At 37.9% G+C, this 19,884-nt stretch overlaps 1 protein-coding gene across 1 annotated transcript; it reads right to left on the bottom strand.

Moving 5' to 3' along the window:
• Positions 1-3,137: 3,137 nt before the first annotated feature.
• Positions 3,138-18,847, bottom strand: LOC107566173 (thrombospondin-2-like). The gene is made up of 21 exons (XM_016251554.1): positions 18,556-18,847; positions 17,743-17,813; positions 16,758-17,314; positions 16,377-16,461; positions 14,077-14,288; positions 13,380-13,614; positions 13,015-13,185; positions 12,759-12,935; positions 11,611-11,784; positions 11,342-11,469; positions 9,094-9,246; positions 8,718-8,936; positions 6,986-7,093; positions 6,710-6,869; positions 6,495-6,613; positions 6,172-6,406; positions 4,856-5,083; positions 4,495-4,766; positions 4,247-4,344; positions 3,459-3,598; positions 3,138-3,331 (listed from the first exon to the last, which is right to left on the bottom strand). Exons 2-21 carry the CDS (start codon positions 17,807-17,809, stop codon positions 3,324-3,326), a joined length of 3,546 nt encoding a protein of 1,181 aa, XP_016107040.1. The 5' UTR covers positions 17,810-17,813; positions 18,556-18,847; the 3' UTR covers positions 3,138-3,323.
• Between the last annotated feature and the right edge of the window lie 1,037 nt (positions 18,848-19,884).

Raw genomic sequence — 19,884 nt, 5'->3', positions numbered from 1 at the left:
TTATTTTATTACCTAGATGCTTCAATCATTCAAGATATTGCAAAAGCTTTAGTTTTTAATGATGCTTTCATGAAACAGAGACTTAACAGCATTCTTAGAAGCTTCCTCTGAGATCTATCTCTTCCTTTCTTACTGTTTTGTGCCTGTCCCTGGAACAAGAACTGCATCTGATCTCTCCTCAGGAGACACTGCTCAGCTTCCTCCACGTGAAAAATTATGGCAGAAGCATTAGGTTCATAATGCTGTCTGTGTGATTGGGTTTGCAGTGTACCGTGAGCACAGCTGGATCTGTTTATAGGCCTACTAAATAATGGTAACACAACATCCAAGCTTTAGAGAGCGTCATTCATGTGCATCAAGTACAAACAACATATTTCATGATGTTCTCCAGTGTCTAAAAATTCTCTGCTTTCAAAAACCACAGGTTCCCCACAAGAAAGATAACAGAATCAGCTTCAGATACTTCATATGCACGTCTCCGTGTCTGTTCGCAAAAAAATCTGTTTTTCCCCTGTTGCTATGTGGCCCGATCATTAGATTTAACACAGCACTTCCCCTTAATTATCCCCTAATTGCACAGTTGTGTCAGCTGCATACACATGAAAACACACTCACACTCGCATATCTTTACCACATCAGCCTGCAAAATGCTCTGTAGCATCTGAAAGCAGTGAAATGTGGGCACTCTTTCAGAGACAAGAATTGCTGGAGGACAGCATGCCGCCTTGATTCTACTAAGCACTGTTTTCCCCTAAATGCTCCAAAGAGAGCCCAAAGTATCACCAGATGGAAGACAGAAAAACACTACCAAAATTGGACATGGTTACCTCATTTGGAATGGTTTCTAGGAGTCCATGCCTCCGTTTGCATTAATGAATTAAACCACAAATTGAATTAAGAATAGATTCATTAAAGATGCACTTAGTAGTGTTTTTTTTTAGCCCGGTCTCATGAAAATGCGTATAAATAGTACGCCAAATAAAAACGAAAACTCGTAGTATTGATACGCAAAAATGGACTTTGGCGTGCATATAATACGCAGTTTTCGCGTACATATGATACGCATCTACCCCACAAACCTAAACATACCTATCGCGTAGCATATACACGCCAAAGTCCATTTTTGCATATAAATACCACGAGTTTTTGTTTTTTATTTGGCGTACTATTTATACGCACTTTCATGAGATCGGGTTGTTTTTTTTAATGTTGCACTGGCAACTTACTCTTCGCAGCATGGATCACTTAGAAAAATGAGCTAGTTTTTGGTTCCCAATGCCATTGCAGAAATCTGCTAAACAGTAAGTAAAAGTGTCATGTGATTAGTCATGTGATCTCAACATATTGCACTCATGAGCTGACCCAGACTCAAAATAAATATTTAGGTCTAAATTTAAGATTTATGTATTTGAATAGATATTGCATTTAATGAATTCCCATCCATTTGAATTGCACAATTCTAACAATCTAATAAAATGAATGATAATAATGCACATTGTCAGTCATACATAAATGAAAAAGGCAAGACTTCTGAAGAATAGTATATTAATAAACTGAATGTGTTTTAAATGAATAGTAATCAGGTTTATATATTTATCATCAATCAGTCAATCCACTTTCAATCTCATACATTTTAGTTAATGTTTGTTCCACAGCCATATTTTAACAATGTTTGTGCTTTTTATCTGAGCAAACATTTTTCACAATCAACTGATATATGCTGTTCATATGCAATTTGAATAGATGCAAAATATATTATTTAAATAAAATCAAATAGATATAAATAGTTAAACTATGCTATGATTTTTAGTGTGCAGAAATCTTTTCATTTATGTATTAGTGACACATTAAGTTTATCAGTTTATGTTAAAATGAATGAAAATGTAATATGCATTTAAAATACATTACTCTCAAATCTAACAATCTTAAATGTAGAACTTTTAGTAGGCTACTGAAGACTTTATAACTTGAATTTTTAGAGTCATGTAATTTTTGTATATAATTTTATTGACAAAAGTTATTTCATCACATATTTGCCATGAAAACGCATATGAGTGATCAAAATATAAAAAACAACTGATTGTTAGTTAATAAAAAACAAGTATGATACCTAGAAATGTGATTAGCAGCAAGCCATACACTGTAGATTAATCTTAAATTTAACATCTAATGAAGTGCTCTGTTGCGTGGTGAATGAAACGACTGTAAATGAAACAATTTGAGATTTAAAGCATGTACATGAGAGGTGTAATATATATATTCCTTTATCAGCTCATAAAAATATGAAATTTATATTAAATTTTTCACTGGCATTTCCTGAATGGTGCTTCTTCTTATTGAATATACAAAAGGGGGTGCTGGTAGAATGGATACCTCAAAAATTGCTGGTTCAATGCCAAGTTAGGGTGATCTAGAAACTGGAGAGTTGCTGAGATCACAATCCTGGTTTGTCACCATTGTAGCTATGAGAGCAAGAAAAGTCTCTGCGGCTGGGGTCACTGAGGACCGGTGTTAAGTGACGGTTACTTACATGCACGCTCTGTAGTTTAAAAAAAAAATGTGTAACACCTTGACACTTCTGAAATGTTCAGGAATATTACATTACACTTCCTCTTGTCACATTAATTTTCTATGTAGATACTGTACAGTAATGGCCAATGACGAAGCCTTACTGACATGAATGCAATTTGATAACATATGCAAAACATTCTTTTAAACCTCATCTGTAAAAATTTGTCAATGTAAACAAATAAATAAGTATTTACAATTAGTCAGCAAGGGATACATTACAAAAGGAATGATAACTAATAACCAGAAAAAAAGACAAATAAGTTACAGTAGATAGTAGAAAAGGTAAGAATATAATACATCTCCCCTAAACATTGCAACAAACACAAAAGGCCACAAAAATGTTCTCCACAAGAATGATGAGAAAGACATATAAAAGAATAAAGTATATGAAATGAAAAACGATAAACCCGCAACACTCAGAGTCTTGGGTTCATATTCAAGATGGCAGGACTCAATGTAGCATTTCAAAGATTATTTGTGCAACATTTAACTGAGAATCTAAAGCAATGCTGACCATACTTGTCCAGCATCTTTTTAAGTGGGAGAACTTGCACAATTGGTGGCTGACTAAATACTTTTTTTCCCCACTGTATATTCACCTCTTGAAGGCACCTCTGGTCTGTGTATCTGGCCTTTATGCAGGCCCTTATTGCAGAAAGTCTCATTTTCGTCTTTTACTAAGGCACTACACTGATCCGGTTTTACTTTGATCAAAATAGTCCATGACAAGAGATACAGCACTCCAATCACACTCAATTATCTGCCAAAAAAAAATGAAAAATGAAAAAGAAAAGAAAAAAGAAAAGAAAATTTCTTAATAATAGAAAAAAGGAAGATCACAGGATATTTAAATGTTTTCATCTCTAAATAAAGTCATATTTGTTCACCTCTGCATTCATATTTGAGGTCAGAGAAGAAGACGGCCTCCTGGGAGAAAACGAATAACCCGAGTCTTCCACCTGCAAACGTTTTGTCATAAATGGGGCCTGAGTCTGCCATGATCTGCTTGCCTTCATACACAACAACTCTGGGGGGAAAAATACATATTTTAATAAATATAATATTTTCACATTATTTTTTACGTTTTTTTTTAATAAAATGTATAAAATATTAAAACATTATTGATAGAACGCACATCTTTTATATCATTTTATATAACATAAAAATTGTATTCTATTCTATTAAAATAAATTCTATACATATCACAAAAACGTGTGTCTAGGAACAGAATATATAATGTCTGTCTAAAACAAGATGTAGTCTGAGTCTACCTAATGAAACCACATTGTTTTTATACAGTTTTTTTTATACAATATAAAATATAATATAATAAACATTAATTATATTCTTGATGTTATTGATAAAATTATATATATTATTTGTACATTATTATATTATAATATATTTATTATATTATATACTCATGAAAAAAAGTGCGTGCCTAAAACAAGATTTAGTCTATACATAATGAAGCCACACTTTTTAATAGTTTTTTATACAATATCAAAAATAATATAATAAGCATTAATTATATTTGTGATGTTATTAATGAAATTATATGTTATTTTTGTATTATATTGTATTATATTTTATTATATACACTCATCAAAAAAAGTGTGTCTTGGAATAGAAAAGGTAGTTACTGTCTAAAGCAAGATGGAGTCTGAGTCTATACCTAATGAATCCAGTCTTCGGCCTGTGGATGAGATGCCAGCGGTAGGCGGTATAGTCTTTCCAGCCGATATTCTTCGGGTCATGCCACAGAGTGCGCACCTAAAAGATATTGGAAAGCCATCCATCATTTTAAGCACTAAGACAGACAGCACTGCTTTGAATCATGGGAATTTATTGGACAGTTTATTGTTAGTAATGGCATGAAAAGAGAAATCTGTCAGGACTAATAAAAGTGAAGGGAGAGTTCACCTGCTGCTTGGTGTTGCCTGTGTGCCATAATGCATTGCGTAGACTTTCCCCAGTGCCTGTGGTGGAGTTGACCACCTTGAGAGAGACGCCAGAGATGCCAAACGCCTTCGATGGCTTGTCTTCCCAGTACGTCTGCGTGATCTGTTTCCACATGACTACGTAAAAACGTCGGCTAGACTGGTATCCAAACACAAACCCTGCATAATCATCATCCCTGTCTGTATTCACATAGAAGGTCCCGCTGAAATCCACAGCGCTGAACTCGTCAAAGCCTGTTATTGCGCATAAAGACAATCCAAAATCAATGCTGGCACGTTTTAGCTTTTCATGTATGGAAATGTTTGCATTACAGCTCACTTACCCACTGCAATTCCAGGGTCGGAGTTGGCAGTTTGCACAAGCTCTTTGCCCTGGTTTCGGACCACCCAGTTTGGATCAATCTGTGTGGTTCCCTTGGGGTCGAGGTGAACCATTTGAAACTTCCGGAAATCTGTGACGCTGATTGCACTGTTTTCCGGGCATGCATCGAAGATATCCGGGACTTTGTCATTGTCGAAATCATTCTCACAGGCATCACCACGGCCGTCACCTGAGAGAAAATATAAGAACTTTAAACCAACTGCTGAGTGAGTGTCTAAAGTAGATTAAACTAGACAAATAATTATAAACTAATCATTATGAGGTCATATAAAGCCATATACACGGTTCGTGTTAAGACTATCAGTATAACCACTTCATAAAATACTCCAAAGCCACTGACCTAGAAAATTCAAATCTAAGCTTCAAAACATTCAATCATTTGATCTGCAAACCACTGGCATCACAGTGTAGTCTTAGCCAAGAGGTACTTTGTCTTTTGGAAAACTGGAAAACAATGGCTTTTCCCAAAGATTTAGGATTGTCTCTCTAAGCCAACAAAACCTCAAAGATCTCCAATCTCCCCATAGACCGTGACAGCTTCAGCTAGCACTTGGAGTTCAGAGGGCTGCCGAAATGAACACCCTTTGGAATGCCAAGGCAAATTTCACCCCACTTAAATTTCAAATCCACTTTATAAAAGAGAACCCAAGCAGTAAGCATGGCCTGACAACAGAGAAATTATTCAACCATTATACCATTTAAGCTTAATGTCAAACTGCGTATAGTTGTGTCTAAAATACCTCATAAAACACAAAGAGACGTGGAGCACTACCCTGGGATGCAACTCTTCGGCATTTCTGATGCCAGCGAGACATTTATGCATTTCTTATCTGCTTGCTTTTTATGCCTCGTCTTTGATTTTCTGTTTTATGGGACAGATTCTTGGACGACCTTCATAGGAAATATGAACAATGTCCAAAACAACAGACGTTTGCATGACACAAAAATTTTATGCAGGATTGTGTATTAAGACAAACAGGTGTGAGGAGCCCAGAGGAAAATTCTTAACGTTGTTTATCAGTTTTCTCAGTTCTCTGGTAATCTGCAGAACAATTGTCCACATCATGCCATATATCAATAATTAGTCACATCATTATTTCAACACATTCCTTATTCTGGAGTGAAATGGTAAAGACCAGAGATGAGATATGATATATGAAGCGAGATATTAAGTGTTCTGTAAGAAGTATTAGTGTAGCGGTTCAAAACACAAAGAGGGTGTTTTTTTATATATAGTACATATAACACAGTTTTTACCATCAGAGTCCATTTGGTCCTTGTTGGAAACTAGTCTGCAGTTATCCCGGTCATCAGGAATGCCATCATTATCATCATCATGATCACAAGCGTCTCCTTTCCCGTCTCCGTCGTGGTCGGCTTGGTTTGCATTAGGTATGTACGGGCAGTTATCCATGTTATTTTGATGGCCATCTTCATCTATGTCCTGGTTGTCATCACACTGGTCTCCAATTAGATCATTATCTGCATCCGTCTGCAAAAACAAAATGGTACATTCTTTAAAAAAAACTAATAAATATGTTTAATCTGCAAAAGCACTCAGTTTCCATTTTTCTCCAGACCTGTTGTGGGTTGTGGACTAAGGGGCAGTTATCACACTGGTCTCCGACACCATCTAAATCAGTGTCTTTCTGGTCTGTGTTGTAAATGAGAGGGCAGTTGTCTCGCTCGTTTAGAATCTCTAAGAGCAGAAATAAGAAAAGGACATGTGAGTCACATCTGTTGCAATCCGAAATGAGTCACATGGATTGTAAACGACGATCAAAGCTTCTTGTACCATCTCCATCCATGTCAATAGAACAGGCGTCTCCTTCCCCATTGTTGTCAGTGTCGGTCTGAGCAGGGTTATGTTCATATGGGCAGTTATCACAACGGTCTCCGACATCATCCTTGTCATAGTCATACTGCCTGGGGTTATACATCAGGGGGCAGTTGTCCTGGAATCAATATATCATATACATGTGTCTATATGAATAGCACACACTCTTACAGTATGTACATCAGCAGCATGAAGACAAATCCATAAACCTCACAGGTACTAAATCTTCCTTACCCTTTCATCCACAATTTCATCGTTATCATCATCTTTATCACAGGCATCTCCTTGCCCATCATTATCCAAGTCCTCCTGACCAGAGTTGGGCAGAGTTGGGCAGTTGTCCTGCAGAGATTCAAAGAAAAAGTTAAACACAGGCCTGTTTCACAGTGAAAGCATAAGCAGTGCATATTGATCTGTAAAAATCATAATCTGACTCTTGTGAGCAAATCAATGGCAAAAACTGAAGACTACTTAAATGTGACTTAATAATGTCTATTAAAGAAAACATCTGTTGCAACCTGCACATCCTCCACAGTGGAAAATTGAACATTATAAATTGTATGTGGTGCATGTGGTAACACATCTGTGGAAAATATCAAAATAAGCCACCACAACACACACAATGAATAACAAAATAACAATTTTGCTTTTTTGTTTTATAATATTTATGAACATTCTATTCATCACACAACCCTGAAAATCTGTATCATGGTTTCCACAAAAACATTCAGCAGCACAACTGCTTACAAACATTAATAATAATATGGAATGTTTCTTAAGCACCAAATAAACATAAAGTATTAGAATGATTTCTGAAAGATCACGTGACTGGAGTAATGGCTTTGCCATCACAGGAATAAATAATGCTTTCAAATAAAGAACAGTTATTTAATATTGTAATAATATTTTTTCCCCACAATATTACTGTTTTTACTTTTTTTAAAGAAATAAATGCAGTCTTTATGAGCATAATAAACTTCTTTTAAAGTATTAGAATGATTTCTGAAAGATCACGTGACTGGAGTAATGGCTTTGCCATCACAGGAGTAAATAATGCTTTCAAATAAAGAAAACAGTTATTTAATATTGTAATAATATTTTTTCCCCACAATATTACTGTTTTTATGAGCATAATAAACTTCTTAAAAAAACTTTTCAATGATTGTATACATATACGTTTTTTAATTATTATAACTAAGGTTTTTTCATGAAATAATTCTGGAAGCAATTATTTTAGTTAATTTTGGGCCCAGGCTGTCACACTACTGCTTCACTTATGTGTGCAGTGTAAAACAAGGCCTTATTCCAGAAATCTGACACTAATAGTTATGACACTGCTATGATATCTCAATTTTTCATTCTGTGCATTACCAATATTTTCCTTTATTTATTATGTGCACATATTTTATCCTTTATTGCTTTCTCGCTTGGCTCTCATTGCTTCCCAGGCTTCAGATCCATGATGCCTTGCAGATTCTGGTCCTGGTTTTTCTCCACGGTGTATCATGACATAATCAAGCAATTATCCATCACAGGAGAAGAATGATGTAATTATTACTTTTGCTCTCCCTCCCTTTGGCTAAACACCTCACCACAAAGATGTTTAAGGGATATAAAATATACGATTCCAAAAAGGCACGATAGACAGTAAACACTGGGCCAAATCAAAACATTCCTCTAGTTCATGGTCACTGGGCCCCCTGCCTGAGTTGATGCCATTGTCCTGTGGGGTTTATTAAGGTGAAACAATATTTCTTTCCATTTTATATTCCTTAGAAACCCACTCAAAGCAGTCCTCAGCTAAATCTTAAGGTCTGGATTGCATTAAATTGAACCAATGCAGAGACGTCTTTAGTCTCAGCATTTTGTCTTCAATATATTCACATGTTCTATACATTTTTTCTATTAAATTGACATATGGATCCAAATGAGGGGCATGGCACTGGTTAATGTAGTTATGTAGTACCTTTTTGCAATGGTAGGTGGCATTTGCTCCACACACAAGATCCTGGTTGGGCCATCCATCCAGATCAAAGTCCTCTCCACAGATGATGCCATCTCCAGCATAACCGATTCGGCACTCGCACTTGTACATTGGGTCACTGAAGTGACTAAGGAAGATGCATTCAGCATACTTGTGGCAACTGTGGCTGTTGTCCTTGCAGGGGTTGTAGGGTTCACACACCTATTTATAAGGAAAAAAACAACAGATACTAAAACTTTGTCTATTTAAACACACATGACCCAGAAATTTGAGAACTTGCTGAAGGTATCTGCCGGGAGGCTGGACGTAAATTAGCCACTCGGTAAGTGGTATGCGGGGTGATGTATATATGACTGACCTGTTTGTTGGTTTTAGCTGACTCCACTCCCATGCCGTAGGGCTGAGTCCCTTTGTAGCGCGGGGGGCAGGGGAGACAGTGGAATCCGGGGTCTGTATTCACACATTGCTGTAGGCCACCCACCTTATGACACAGATCTGATACCATATCACACTGCACACCACAGAATGCAAAAAAAGAGAAAGAGAAAAGCAGTACAAGGATCAGAATGGTCAGATTTGTACTGTATATACATACTGCAGGTTCTTGACCATGTAAAATTCATCAACATGGTGCCAAGGCATTGTTATGTGGTTCCTAGCGTGTTCTGGGAAGTTGCTAGAGTATTGTTTGGTGGTTGCCATGTTCAAATAACTGGCCCCTAGTCTCCATGACATTCTGGTCTCTAGATATGGCTTTGGTTAGGTCTTCAATGTAATATATGGGATTTATTCCTGTTTTAGAAATTTTCACCAGTTTTATTGTAGTTTAGTCAGTGCACATCTAGAAAAGTCCATTCACAATGGACATCCAACATTTAAAGGGATAGTTCACCAAAAATGTTAATTCTGTCATTAATTACTCACCCTCATGTTCTTCCAAACCCTTAAGACCTTTGTTCATCTTCGAAGCACAAATTAAGATAGCTGACTCCACTCCCATGCCGTAGGGCTGAGTCCCTTTGTAGCGCGGGGGGCAGGGGAGACAGTGGAATCCGGGGTCTGTATTCACACATTGCTGTAGGCCACCCACCTTATGACACAGATCTGATACCATATCACACTGCACACCACAGAATGCAAAAAAAGAGAAAGAGAAAAGCAGTACAAGGATCAGAATGGTCAGATTTGTACTGTATATACATACTGCAGGTTCTTGACCATGTAAAATTCATCAACATGGTGCCAAGGCATTGTTATGTGGTTCCTAGTGTGTTCTGGGAAGTTGCTAGAGTATTGTTTGGTGGTTGCCATGTTAAAATAACTGGCCCCTAGTCTCCATGACATTCTGGTCTCTAGATATGGCTTTGGTTAGGTCTTCAATGTAATATATGGGATTTATTCCTGTTTTAGAAATTTTCACCAGTTTTATTGTAGTTTAGTCAGTGCACATCTAGAAAAGTCCATTCACAATGCACATCCAACATTTAAAGGGATAGTTCACCAAAAATGTTAATTCTGTCATTAATTACTCACCCTCATGTTCTTCCAAACCCTTAAGACCTTTGTTCATCTTCGAAACACAAATTAAGACATATTTGATGAAATCCAAGAGCTTTCAAGACAGCAAGGGTACTACTATGTTCAGGCCCAGAAAGGTAGTAAGGATATGGTTAAAATAGTCCATGTGACATCAGTGGTTCAACCTTAATTTTATGAAGCTATGAGAAAACTTTTTGTGCGCAAAGAAAATAAAAATAACGACTTTATTCAACAATTGTTCTCTTTCTTGTCATTCTCTGCCATGCATTCACGAGAGTACAACGATGCATGCATGCGATGCTGCTGATGCAGGAACCGGTGCTCTGACGTAGAACCTGGATGTGCTGTGCCTTGTTTACAAGCAGAGGAATGCCCACACATACATCAAGGTACTGTCGTGAATGTGCGTCGAAGTATGACGTGGAAAAGAAGAAATTGTTGAAGTCGTTATTTTTGTTTTCATTTCGCACAAAAAGTATTCTCATAGCTTCATAAAATTACGGTTGAACCACTGACTATTTTAATGATGGCCTTACTACCCTTCTGGGCCTTGAATGTGTCAGTTACATTGCTGTCTATACAGGGTCAGAAAGCTCTCGGATTTCATCAAAAATATCTTAATTTGTGTTCCGAAGATGAATGAAGGTCTTGCAGGTTTGGAACGACATGAGGGTGAGTAATTAATGACAGAATTTTCATTTTTGGGTGAACTATCCCTTTAAGGCCTCATTCATACCTGTAGCACAAACATGCAGAACAAGTGCAGTCACATTTACCATTGGCAAAATCCAGTCATTTTAATAGGAATCCATGCGATCGTGATATTTTGCATCAGGTCAGTTGGTTATGTGAATTCACTGCGCTGACCAACAGACAGCTGTTTGTTTTGAAAGTGACTTCTGTATGAGCTGTGCTTCATACATCACTGCACTATTGACAAAATATAATGGACATTTTTGCAAATTTCACTGATGTGACTGCACCTTAACTTACCAATGTTAATACTTAGGGTTACAGGTTTGTTCAGAAGTATTTTGATCTAATTAGTCTGATGTAATTTTGCTCACCTCATTGACATCTTCACAGGAAGTTCCATTGCCACGATAACCATTCGGGCAGGGTCCACATTCCCAGGATCCATCAGAAGCTGTGATACACTCGACTCCGGAGAAGCAAGGGTTCGAAAGACAGCCATCTGTCAAATCAACACAGCACTGTTTTAGTATAAAACATCACATATTATTCTTTCTCACTTGATTTTAGGAGGTTGAAAGAGAAAAACACTGTAAAAAGACATACATGCAAAATATTTTGTTCATACGTCTGTTTTTCTTACCAATAGGACACTCCTGTCGGTTGCATACTTCATTTTGAATGGAGTCTCCAAGACACTTCCTTCCTCCATGCTGTGGTTCAGGGCTGTTACATTCCCTAACACGACTCTTCAGACCCCCTCCACATGTAGCCGAACATATTGCCCAGGGAGACCATGGACCCCAGCCACCATCAACTAAATGGCATAACATGGGATACATTTGCATTTATTAGTTATAACACCCTAAAAGTTTGATTCACAAATCTGTTCATAGAGTGACTCAATGCCCCCAGAGGGCATGTACAGCATCTGTTTTGTGACCTAATAAAATTTATGTTTATATAATTATATAATATAAAGTACTATTCTTTGTTTTTAATGTGACAAAGTCCATCTGCTTGTTATTCCGTTTTTTTGTTTTATATTAAACTGGTTGTTATTTAGTTTTATTATGCCTTTGTTCAGCTTATGCAATTTTAAGAGAACCAAACACAGATATTCTAGTGCTGCATACATCAAAGAACTGATATTGATGTAATGAAACGAACTAATAAAGCTAAAAAACATTTTTAGATATGAATTAACGTGGATTTCATTTAGGACCAAATGTTAGGTTATGTAATGCCTCTAATATATCGCAATCTGTGTGCTTGCACATTCCTGGCTAATGTGGAAATAACACATAAACGCCCAAAATAAGCAGGCACAATGCACATAACTTGCCCTCTTCTGGCACTGCTCTTCAGAAACTAAAAGTTAGCCCAGATCCTAAACATTCAATAGCCCCTGATCGAAAAAATTGCAGGGTGCTCCCAGTCATCTGCCGTGTCTCCGATGTGAATCTCATTCATCAGGCATTTCATAAGCATCTTTGCCATAAACCTCTGATTGAACACATTGCCCAAATTTGTGTACCCTCCCTGCTCTAATGATAATATAAGCCCTGGAAAGAATGACATCGTCTTCTCAATGTTTTCCAGTTAAGATCTGAACAGCAGGGTGGATGAGATGGTTTCTATATGAGTATGTGTGTGGTTGGGCTCAATTTGGGGTTGAGCTTTAAATTTTGTAGGGCTGTCAATGTTAATGTTTAACAGCATAATATTTTGTGAAATGCAGCTAACACGTATTTTATATTTAACAATGGTGATTAAATATGTAATACTCACTCGGACAGGGGTCCATGTGGCAACTTTGCGTCTCTCGTCCATCACCTTCACAGTCTTTTCCACCTCTTTGTGGAACAGGAGCATTGCAGTGACGGATATGTGTGATCAGACCCTCTCCACACGTCACTGAACAGGATGACCATGGAGACCATAAGCTCCAGCCACCGTCCTGACGGACTGCAAAACACAATGTTACTATAAGTGTGCTGCAATGGCTCACTTCCAGCTATCACACATACAGTGGTTGTATTCATACCTCTGCGGTCACATTTTCCCAAACTGCACTTGCGTGTCTGAATCGAGGGTCCAGAACATGTATTGCTTGTGTCATCACAAGAGCGCCCCCTCTGTTGTGTGCCACTTCCACATGTGACTGTGCACTGAGTCCATTCTGACCATGGAGACCAGCCATCTTCACTGTCCATTGCTAGACAAAGACATATACCATATCATAAGGAAATGTACAAATATATATGTTGCCTGTTTTTGGGTCTGTCCATTTTTTTAAACACAAAAAAAGTTTTGTGTCCACAAGATTTTTTGAAAAAAGTCTCTCTTAAGCTATAAACAAAAGACACATTTGGTTGTAATTTATCTCTGAATGTTTGTGCTTCCACTTACGAAGGCAAACTGGACAGCATTCGCCATCGATGAAGGATGGATTGGCACATGCCACTGGAGGACAAGTGATTTGACGACAAACCACTTTTCCTTCTTGGCAGGTACATTTAGTACAGCTATCCACAATCCAGTCCTCTTTGTCCTCAAACATACGGCCATCTTGCCAACACATAGTCTGCTCCGAAAGACTCTGCATCTTATTTAGTGCCTCCTTCATCGCCGTGTTTTCTTCAGTCTAAAAAGTCAGTTTGAAATTAAATGAATCACACAGTTGTTCATCTTCATGCTGCAATGAGACCTCATTCAGTCTTTCCACACATTCAAACATAACCAGCAGTCAAAATAACTATACATTTTCATGCATTGAAAATTTTAGATGTTTTCCAACAGAAAACTTTTAACACGGTGATTTACTGAGCTCACATTCCTGCCACAGTTATGTGGGTAGATACCAAATTATGGTCCAACTATTCCGTTCATGTGCCCACAAACATAACTGCCCTCACATTTTTTAAACATGTGACAAAATCAGTTAACATCAACAATATGGCATGCTCTATCTGCGTGTGAGATCTAAGAGGCTCTTTTCTAAATTACAGAAGTTATACAGTGGGTGCCTAGACTTGTTTAGGCCTGATAAAGTGTAGGATAACACGGGTTACATTTGGATCTGTCAAAGCAACACAACAGGACTCACCACTTTCTGCAGACCATCTATAAGGTTGCTAACAACAACTCTAAGACCTTTCAGCTCCTGGAAGAGGTTGGCCAGTTCTTCACAGGACCGTTCACACATCAGTTCTGAGGAGCTGGTTGCTGGAACATCTGTATTCTGGCCAATCACATTGGTGGCAATTGAAGATGGAACCTCCACCACCTCTGCGCTCTCACTGACTACATTCGCCTCCTCTGAGGAAAGAGAGAAGGAAATCTAATTAGATCTAGACATCTATAATTAACATATGAATTCCGATAGGTTGGTTCAAAAGCCATGGCACAACAATTCGATTTGTGAGACTCTTTACAACTGAATAATATGTTCATAGTGACCAGAGGCTCCAAAATGGACAAAAACATAAATAACACTGTACACTATATTCCAAATCTTCTAAAGCCACTCAATGGCTTTGCGTGATGAACAGATTGGTACCTCATGGGTGACCATAAGAGACTTCTTTCACACATCTTACCATCCCAAACTTTTGAAGTAGTGCATACTATAATATCCCATCCATAACAAAACATTTAAGCAAAAAGAACGCAAGAAAACTGCATCTGTCACTGGTCACAGAACTGGTTGAGCGAACATTGTGTCAGGTTGGTTGAGATGTTTTGATAGACCCACAGTGTTTACAATTTTCAGAGGAATCACAAACTACAAATGGGTTACTTATAGTTATTTGAGCAAAGTTGGATAAGAAAAAGTATTTTAATGTTGGAAAAATTATACATTTCACCTTTAAGGCAAGTACAAAGATGGGGAATGCAGACATTGGGTATCTCACAGCATGCCAACTAAACCTGTTTGCAATAAGGCCTCTTTATACACGACACTCAGGCGCTTGAAGATTGCAATAGGAAGCCAAATTAAAACATTTAATTGGCTCCTGTGATATAACACACATGTAACCACGAGCAAACTGTTTCTAGGCACACAGACCTATCTCAGCAATTCTTGGTCGCCGTCGCAATTTTTTTGAAGTTATTTTTAAGTAGTTCAGAAGGAGTAATATAATATTAAAGTCTGGGTGGGGCAGTACTGTGAGTTACCCCAATAAACTATTATTAAAAGTCTAACATAAAACAGCACTTAGTTTTTAGATTAGACAGTTGTAAATATCTTCACTTGTTTCCTTTGTTATTGCCAGATAACAACGAAACGAAGACTCTTAGGGCAGCATCAAAGATAGCTTCATAATTTCTGGATATATGACATGTAGATTACCATCATGTGTAATGAGTTATTCGTTGAACATACTCTAGACACTCAAGACATTTTTAAACCATGATATTATTTTGGTTTGAACTCCCCTATGTGAAGCCAGGGCTTTTTTTATACATCTGTAGAACTAATTTAATCCTCAAGTGACTATAAGTATGTTTCTGTGTGTGTGTGTGTGTGTGTGTGTGTGTGTGTGTGTGTGTGTGTGTGTACGCATTTTTGTGACAAATGAGGACATAAATTTGTATAATGACAAAGGTATTACATAGGTATTTCAAGCAGAAGGTGACTTTTCAGGACATTACCCCATGTCCCCACTTTTCACAAAAGTAAACCTGTGTGTGTGTGTGTGTGTGCGTATGTGGTAGTGCGAGTGTGTGTGGTTGCATTCATGTTTAACTTAACTATCCTTCCTTCTTGGCCTTATGACCGACCTACTGACCCATCTATGTGACCCCACACATGGCTCTTTTGCTTCTAACAAGGTAAAATCATTTAAATATAAGCTAAAAATTAGCTAAATGCAATTTTTGTACAATTACAACAACATAACAGTCTTAAAACTAAATCATGAGGGCTGATGTGCATTGAAAAACACTTACAAAATCAGAACAGATTGATGGATGGGCTACTTAGACAAATACAGTCTTGTACTACATGCACATTATGGCAATTCCAAGCTAATAATTTCTTCAGTCGCGGTGGTTGCTGCTAATCTGAGTGAGCGTGCACAGGTCTCCACAAGCGTGAGCCCCTCTAAGCATGTTTATTTAGAAAGCTAAGTGTCAAGTGCCAAAAACCTTCCCCTGAGCAAAGGATGTCAAAAGCCTGCAGTTTAAGACCCATTCTTTCCACAGCCACCATTCGGCTGACATTGAAGAAAACCAAAACACAAAATATTCCAACAAAATGGACATCATTACAGAACGAATCCCTTCCTGTCTGTGAGTTACATATTCCGTACAGCAGTTCCAATTAAACAGGAACTTCATCTTGATCCCACAAATCTTTTTTGGCTGTCTAAAAGAATGTTAAGACTCACAAGCCCCTCCTACCTGGGTTTCCAAGATCACATCCCCTGCTCTCCAGAATGTCCTCAAGTGGGGTGTCAAAGATAAAACGTACATTCTGCAGCAAGCCCTGAAAGAAACAACAGCTGCTGTCAGGCTTACTTTGCCAATTTTCAACCGTTCACATATATCTCCCATGACTGGGAAGTTGGGTTGGATTTACAGAACACTAGAGGATCAGCTGTAATTTATTACTCAGTTTCCAGCAACTTGTTTGGCATGCACTGCAACTACTAATGCCGACTAAATTGCCTTACAAAGAGCAAAAATTTATTAGTTGCTATTCTTGATATCCTGTAGCTTATGTCCTAATGCATTCAACTGGCATGCACTTTACTTTTCTCGATAATGTTAGGTCAAACATACCCTAAAGTGGCTTTCTCGTGTGGCCCCTTTGGCCACATACATACGCCCACCTGTGGCAGTCAGGTGTTCATAGAAAGGTTCATCGAGAATAAAGCTATCAATGAGTCCACAACCAATGTACAAAGTTGCTGTCTCTCCATGCACATAAAGCGTTACATTCTTCCACTGTGAATCTGAGAGGTCTACATCCTCAAACGAGATCACATTGCGTGAGCCATCAGCCCACCAGTACACCAAATCTAAAGTGTTGATTCTTCCATCTGAAACAACTTCAAACTGCCTGCGCTCTCCAGGGCCTTCCAGTGCAAGAATGGTGCCACGGGATGTGCGGTCCTGGCGCAGAGTGGCTGTCAGAATGAAGCCTTCGTTGTTTTGTATCTGCAAAAGAAGTCTTTGAACCGCTGTGGAGCTGACCGAGGGGAGCTGGTCAAAACGGATGAAGCGGTATGCTGGAGCATCGCTGTCCAGACCCTTGAAAAGCTTCACACCGATAGTCTTGCGTGTGATCCCACTGGTCTCAAACAGGTCAAAAACTGTCTCATCTTCCAGTTGTGCATCTAAAAATGGGTACATGTTTTAAGTTATTTTACATTTGGTTATTCTATATCCAATTTGTCACTACATACAAAATCTGAGTCCATGTTTATTAAGCTACATGGAATATTTTACACCCCAGGACCGTTTTAAATAAAGGCAAAAAGGTGATTAAAGATGGTGTAACACTGAATTAGTCATAGGACACAAGAAACACGCTTTCCCTTGTGTGTGTGTATATATATATATATATATATATATATATATATATATATATAAAACCTAGTACAAAATGACAAAAAATAATACATGTAGACTATATAATTGTTATAGTACAACAACAATATGACTCATATGTTACATGCTGGTCCTATAAGGTGATACACACTCAAATATGATGCAATAAAGTTTATTTAGATACAGAATATCAAGAAAAAATATGCAGTATTACCTTGAGATTTTACGAAGGTGAAGAGAAGCAAAAGGGCCAACATTCGGAGACATCTTCGGAGAATCATTCTTCTATGGATAACAATGGTAACCAAATGTTAATTTTTCACGTTAATTAAGTTACCTGCACCACAGTGGCTCTGCTCTGCTGAAAACCAGGAAGACCTAATCTAGCATTAAAAACACATTATTAGACATGCTCAAATCCCCTGAATCTATCAGGCTGTCCACTGGCATGCGCAATTGAGAAACTGCCCCAAAGCTTATGAACGAGTTAAGAACGAGTTTGTATAAAATATATGCTGTAGCCTATGTAATAAAACTGTACAATATGCTTTAGCACAAGTATACAAACAAATACATTAAAGGTATTGAAACTTTTGTGAAAGTGCGAATCATACCCTACAACTACTTTTCAAAGGAATTTCCGTCAGGGCACAATCCTTTTAGATTTAAGTCGCACAACCAAAATGATAGTTTGGCGTACATAAAAACGTTTTTATGATTACGCCTGTCATATGTACATACAATAAAGTATTTTACTGACGTATGCTACTGAACGATAGGCGATTGATCAGCGTAGAGTTGCTATGGTTACCTCTTTACGCGCCTGCAACGCGAGCGTCTACACGGCGCACTCTGACTAAAATGTCATTTTTGAGGTTGTGAAAAAAAATCAACGGTAAAAACACTGTGACGCAAACGCATGTATAGTCTGTGTAAAAAGAATACACATTTTTAAGAACCCACGACATATTTATTTTGGCTTCTCATAAACCAGCAACAATAGAAAAGTGACAAGCACCTCACTTACCCGAACCAAAGGTGAAAAAAAAGAACTAGTCTAACAAAAAAGTATATGTACAAGACTAAAATAACTATCCGCTCTACTCCTCAGTCAGTTCCACAATGGTAAACCCAGGATAATGATCAAAAAGTCATTGCGTAAAACCTGGAGATGCCACGCGTCCCCAAGCGCAAAGTTTAAAATTCGCGCACGAAGCGAGTTACACAGTTCACAGAGGAAGACAGTCAATCACGAGATGTTACTGAACAATGTCTTTATGTTCCAATGCTGATACGTGACAAATCCAGATGATGCCGGACTCACGGGCTCCCTCCTCATAACTGATCTCTCTTGGCGCATATTTTGTTTCAAAAGGGGAGGGTTCGGGGTGCTGGAGGAGGGTTGCGCTGGACTGGAGAGGTGCGGGTTGTTGCAGTGACAGCACGTCATGACAGTTTTCATTAGCTAATGCAGTTCTGAATCGCGCCTGGGGCTGTTGGGGTAAGGGTGAAGACCTAAATGTGAGCAAAGTTATGTGAGAAGGTCAAGATTGAAGTCAGGTTTATACTGAAAAGCACTAGAAAAGAAGTGTCAATGGACAAATGCCAGATCACACCAAACACACTTCATACACAAAAAAAACATGTTAGTGATATACAGAGAGAGTGTACATATGTACAGTACAACTAAAACAATATATAAATAATATATTACTATAATATAATACATAACAATTTCCATCCTGTAATTTTATAGCCCAGTATCAAATACCAAATACAGTATGTGCCATAAATATTCAGACAGACAGAGATAGATAGATAGATAGATAGATAGATAGATAGACAGACAGACAGACAGACAGACAGACAGACAGACAGACAGACACAATGAACACCTCACAGCACAACGTGGCATTTACCATTTAAGATGTATGACTTTAATTTGACCTGTTCTCTCAGGAGTTTTACATTCCTTTGAAAATATGCTCCATTCCTTTCTGAAAACAAAAAGGAAGACATTCCATCAATTTTTTTGTTGAGTGGGAACATTTTACGAAAGCACATAAAGTGGAGATATACTACAGCAGATGAGACAGATGATGTACATGTTTACAGCATGCCCTAGGTGAAGCAAATCAGAGAGCTCTTGCAAAATCTGGCCTCAGCAGAGGGTTAAAAGCATGACATCATTGTATATTTCACTACTTTATGCTGGAAATTACATTATATCCTGTATACGTCCAAAATGAGAAAGTATCCCCATGAGTGCTGCCCTCTTATAAGTGCCTGATTAGAGTGAGCAAAATAATTAGTCTTCCTTCCTTTGACCGAACTGATGTGTCCGTGGAGTCTAAAT

This window comes from Sinocyclocheilus grahami, unplaced genomic scaffold, assembly GCF_001515645.1.
Source record: "Sinocyclocheilus grahami isolate Dianchi unplaced genomic scaffold, SAMN03320097.WGS_v1.1 scaffold26.1, whole genome shotgun sequence".
In the NCBI taxonomy this organism is placed as follows: Eukaryota; Metazoa; Chordata; class Actinopteri; order Cypriniformes; family Cyprinidae; genus Sinocyclocheilus; species Sinocyclocheilus grahami.
Note: the sequence above shows the minus strand (reverse complement) of the source record. Positions and strands in the feature narration are given on the sequence as shown.

Coding starts and splice junctions, on each gene's coding strand:
- LOC107566173 (XM_016251554.1), bottom strand. CDS start 17,809: ATGATTCTCCGAAGATGTCTCCGAATGTTGGCCCTTTTGCTTCTCTTC. Junction 11,470..11,610: donor CCGACAGGAGTGTCCTATTG/GTAAGAAAAACA, acceptor TTGATTTGACAG/ATGGCTGTCTTTCGAACCCT. Junction 3,599..4,246: donor CCGAAGACTGGATTCATTAG/GTATAGACTCAG, acceptor TTTTCCCCCCAG/AGTTGTTGTGTATGAAGGCA.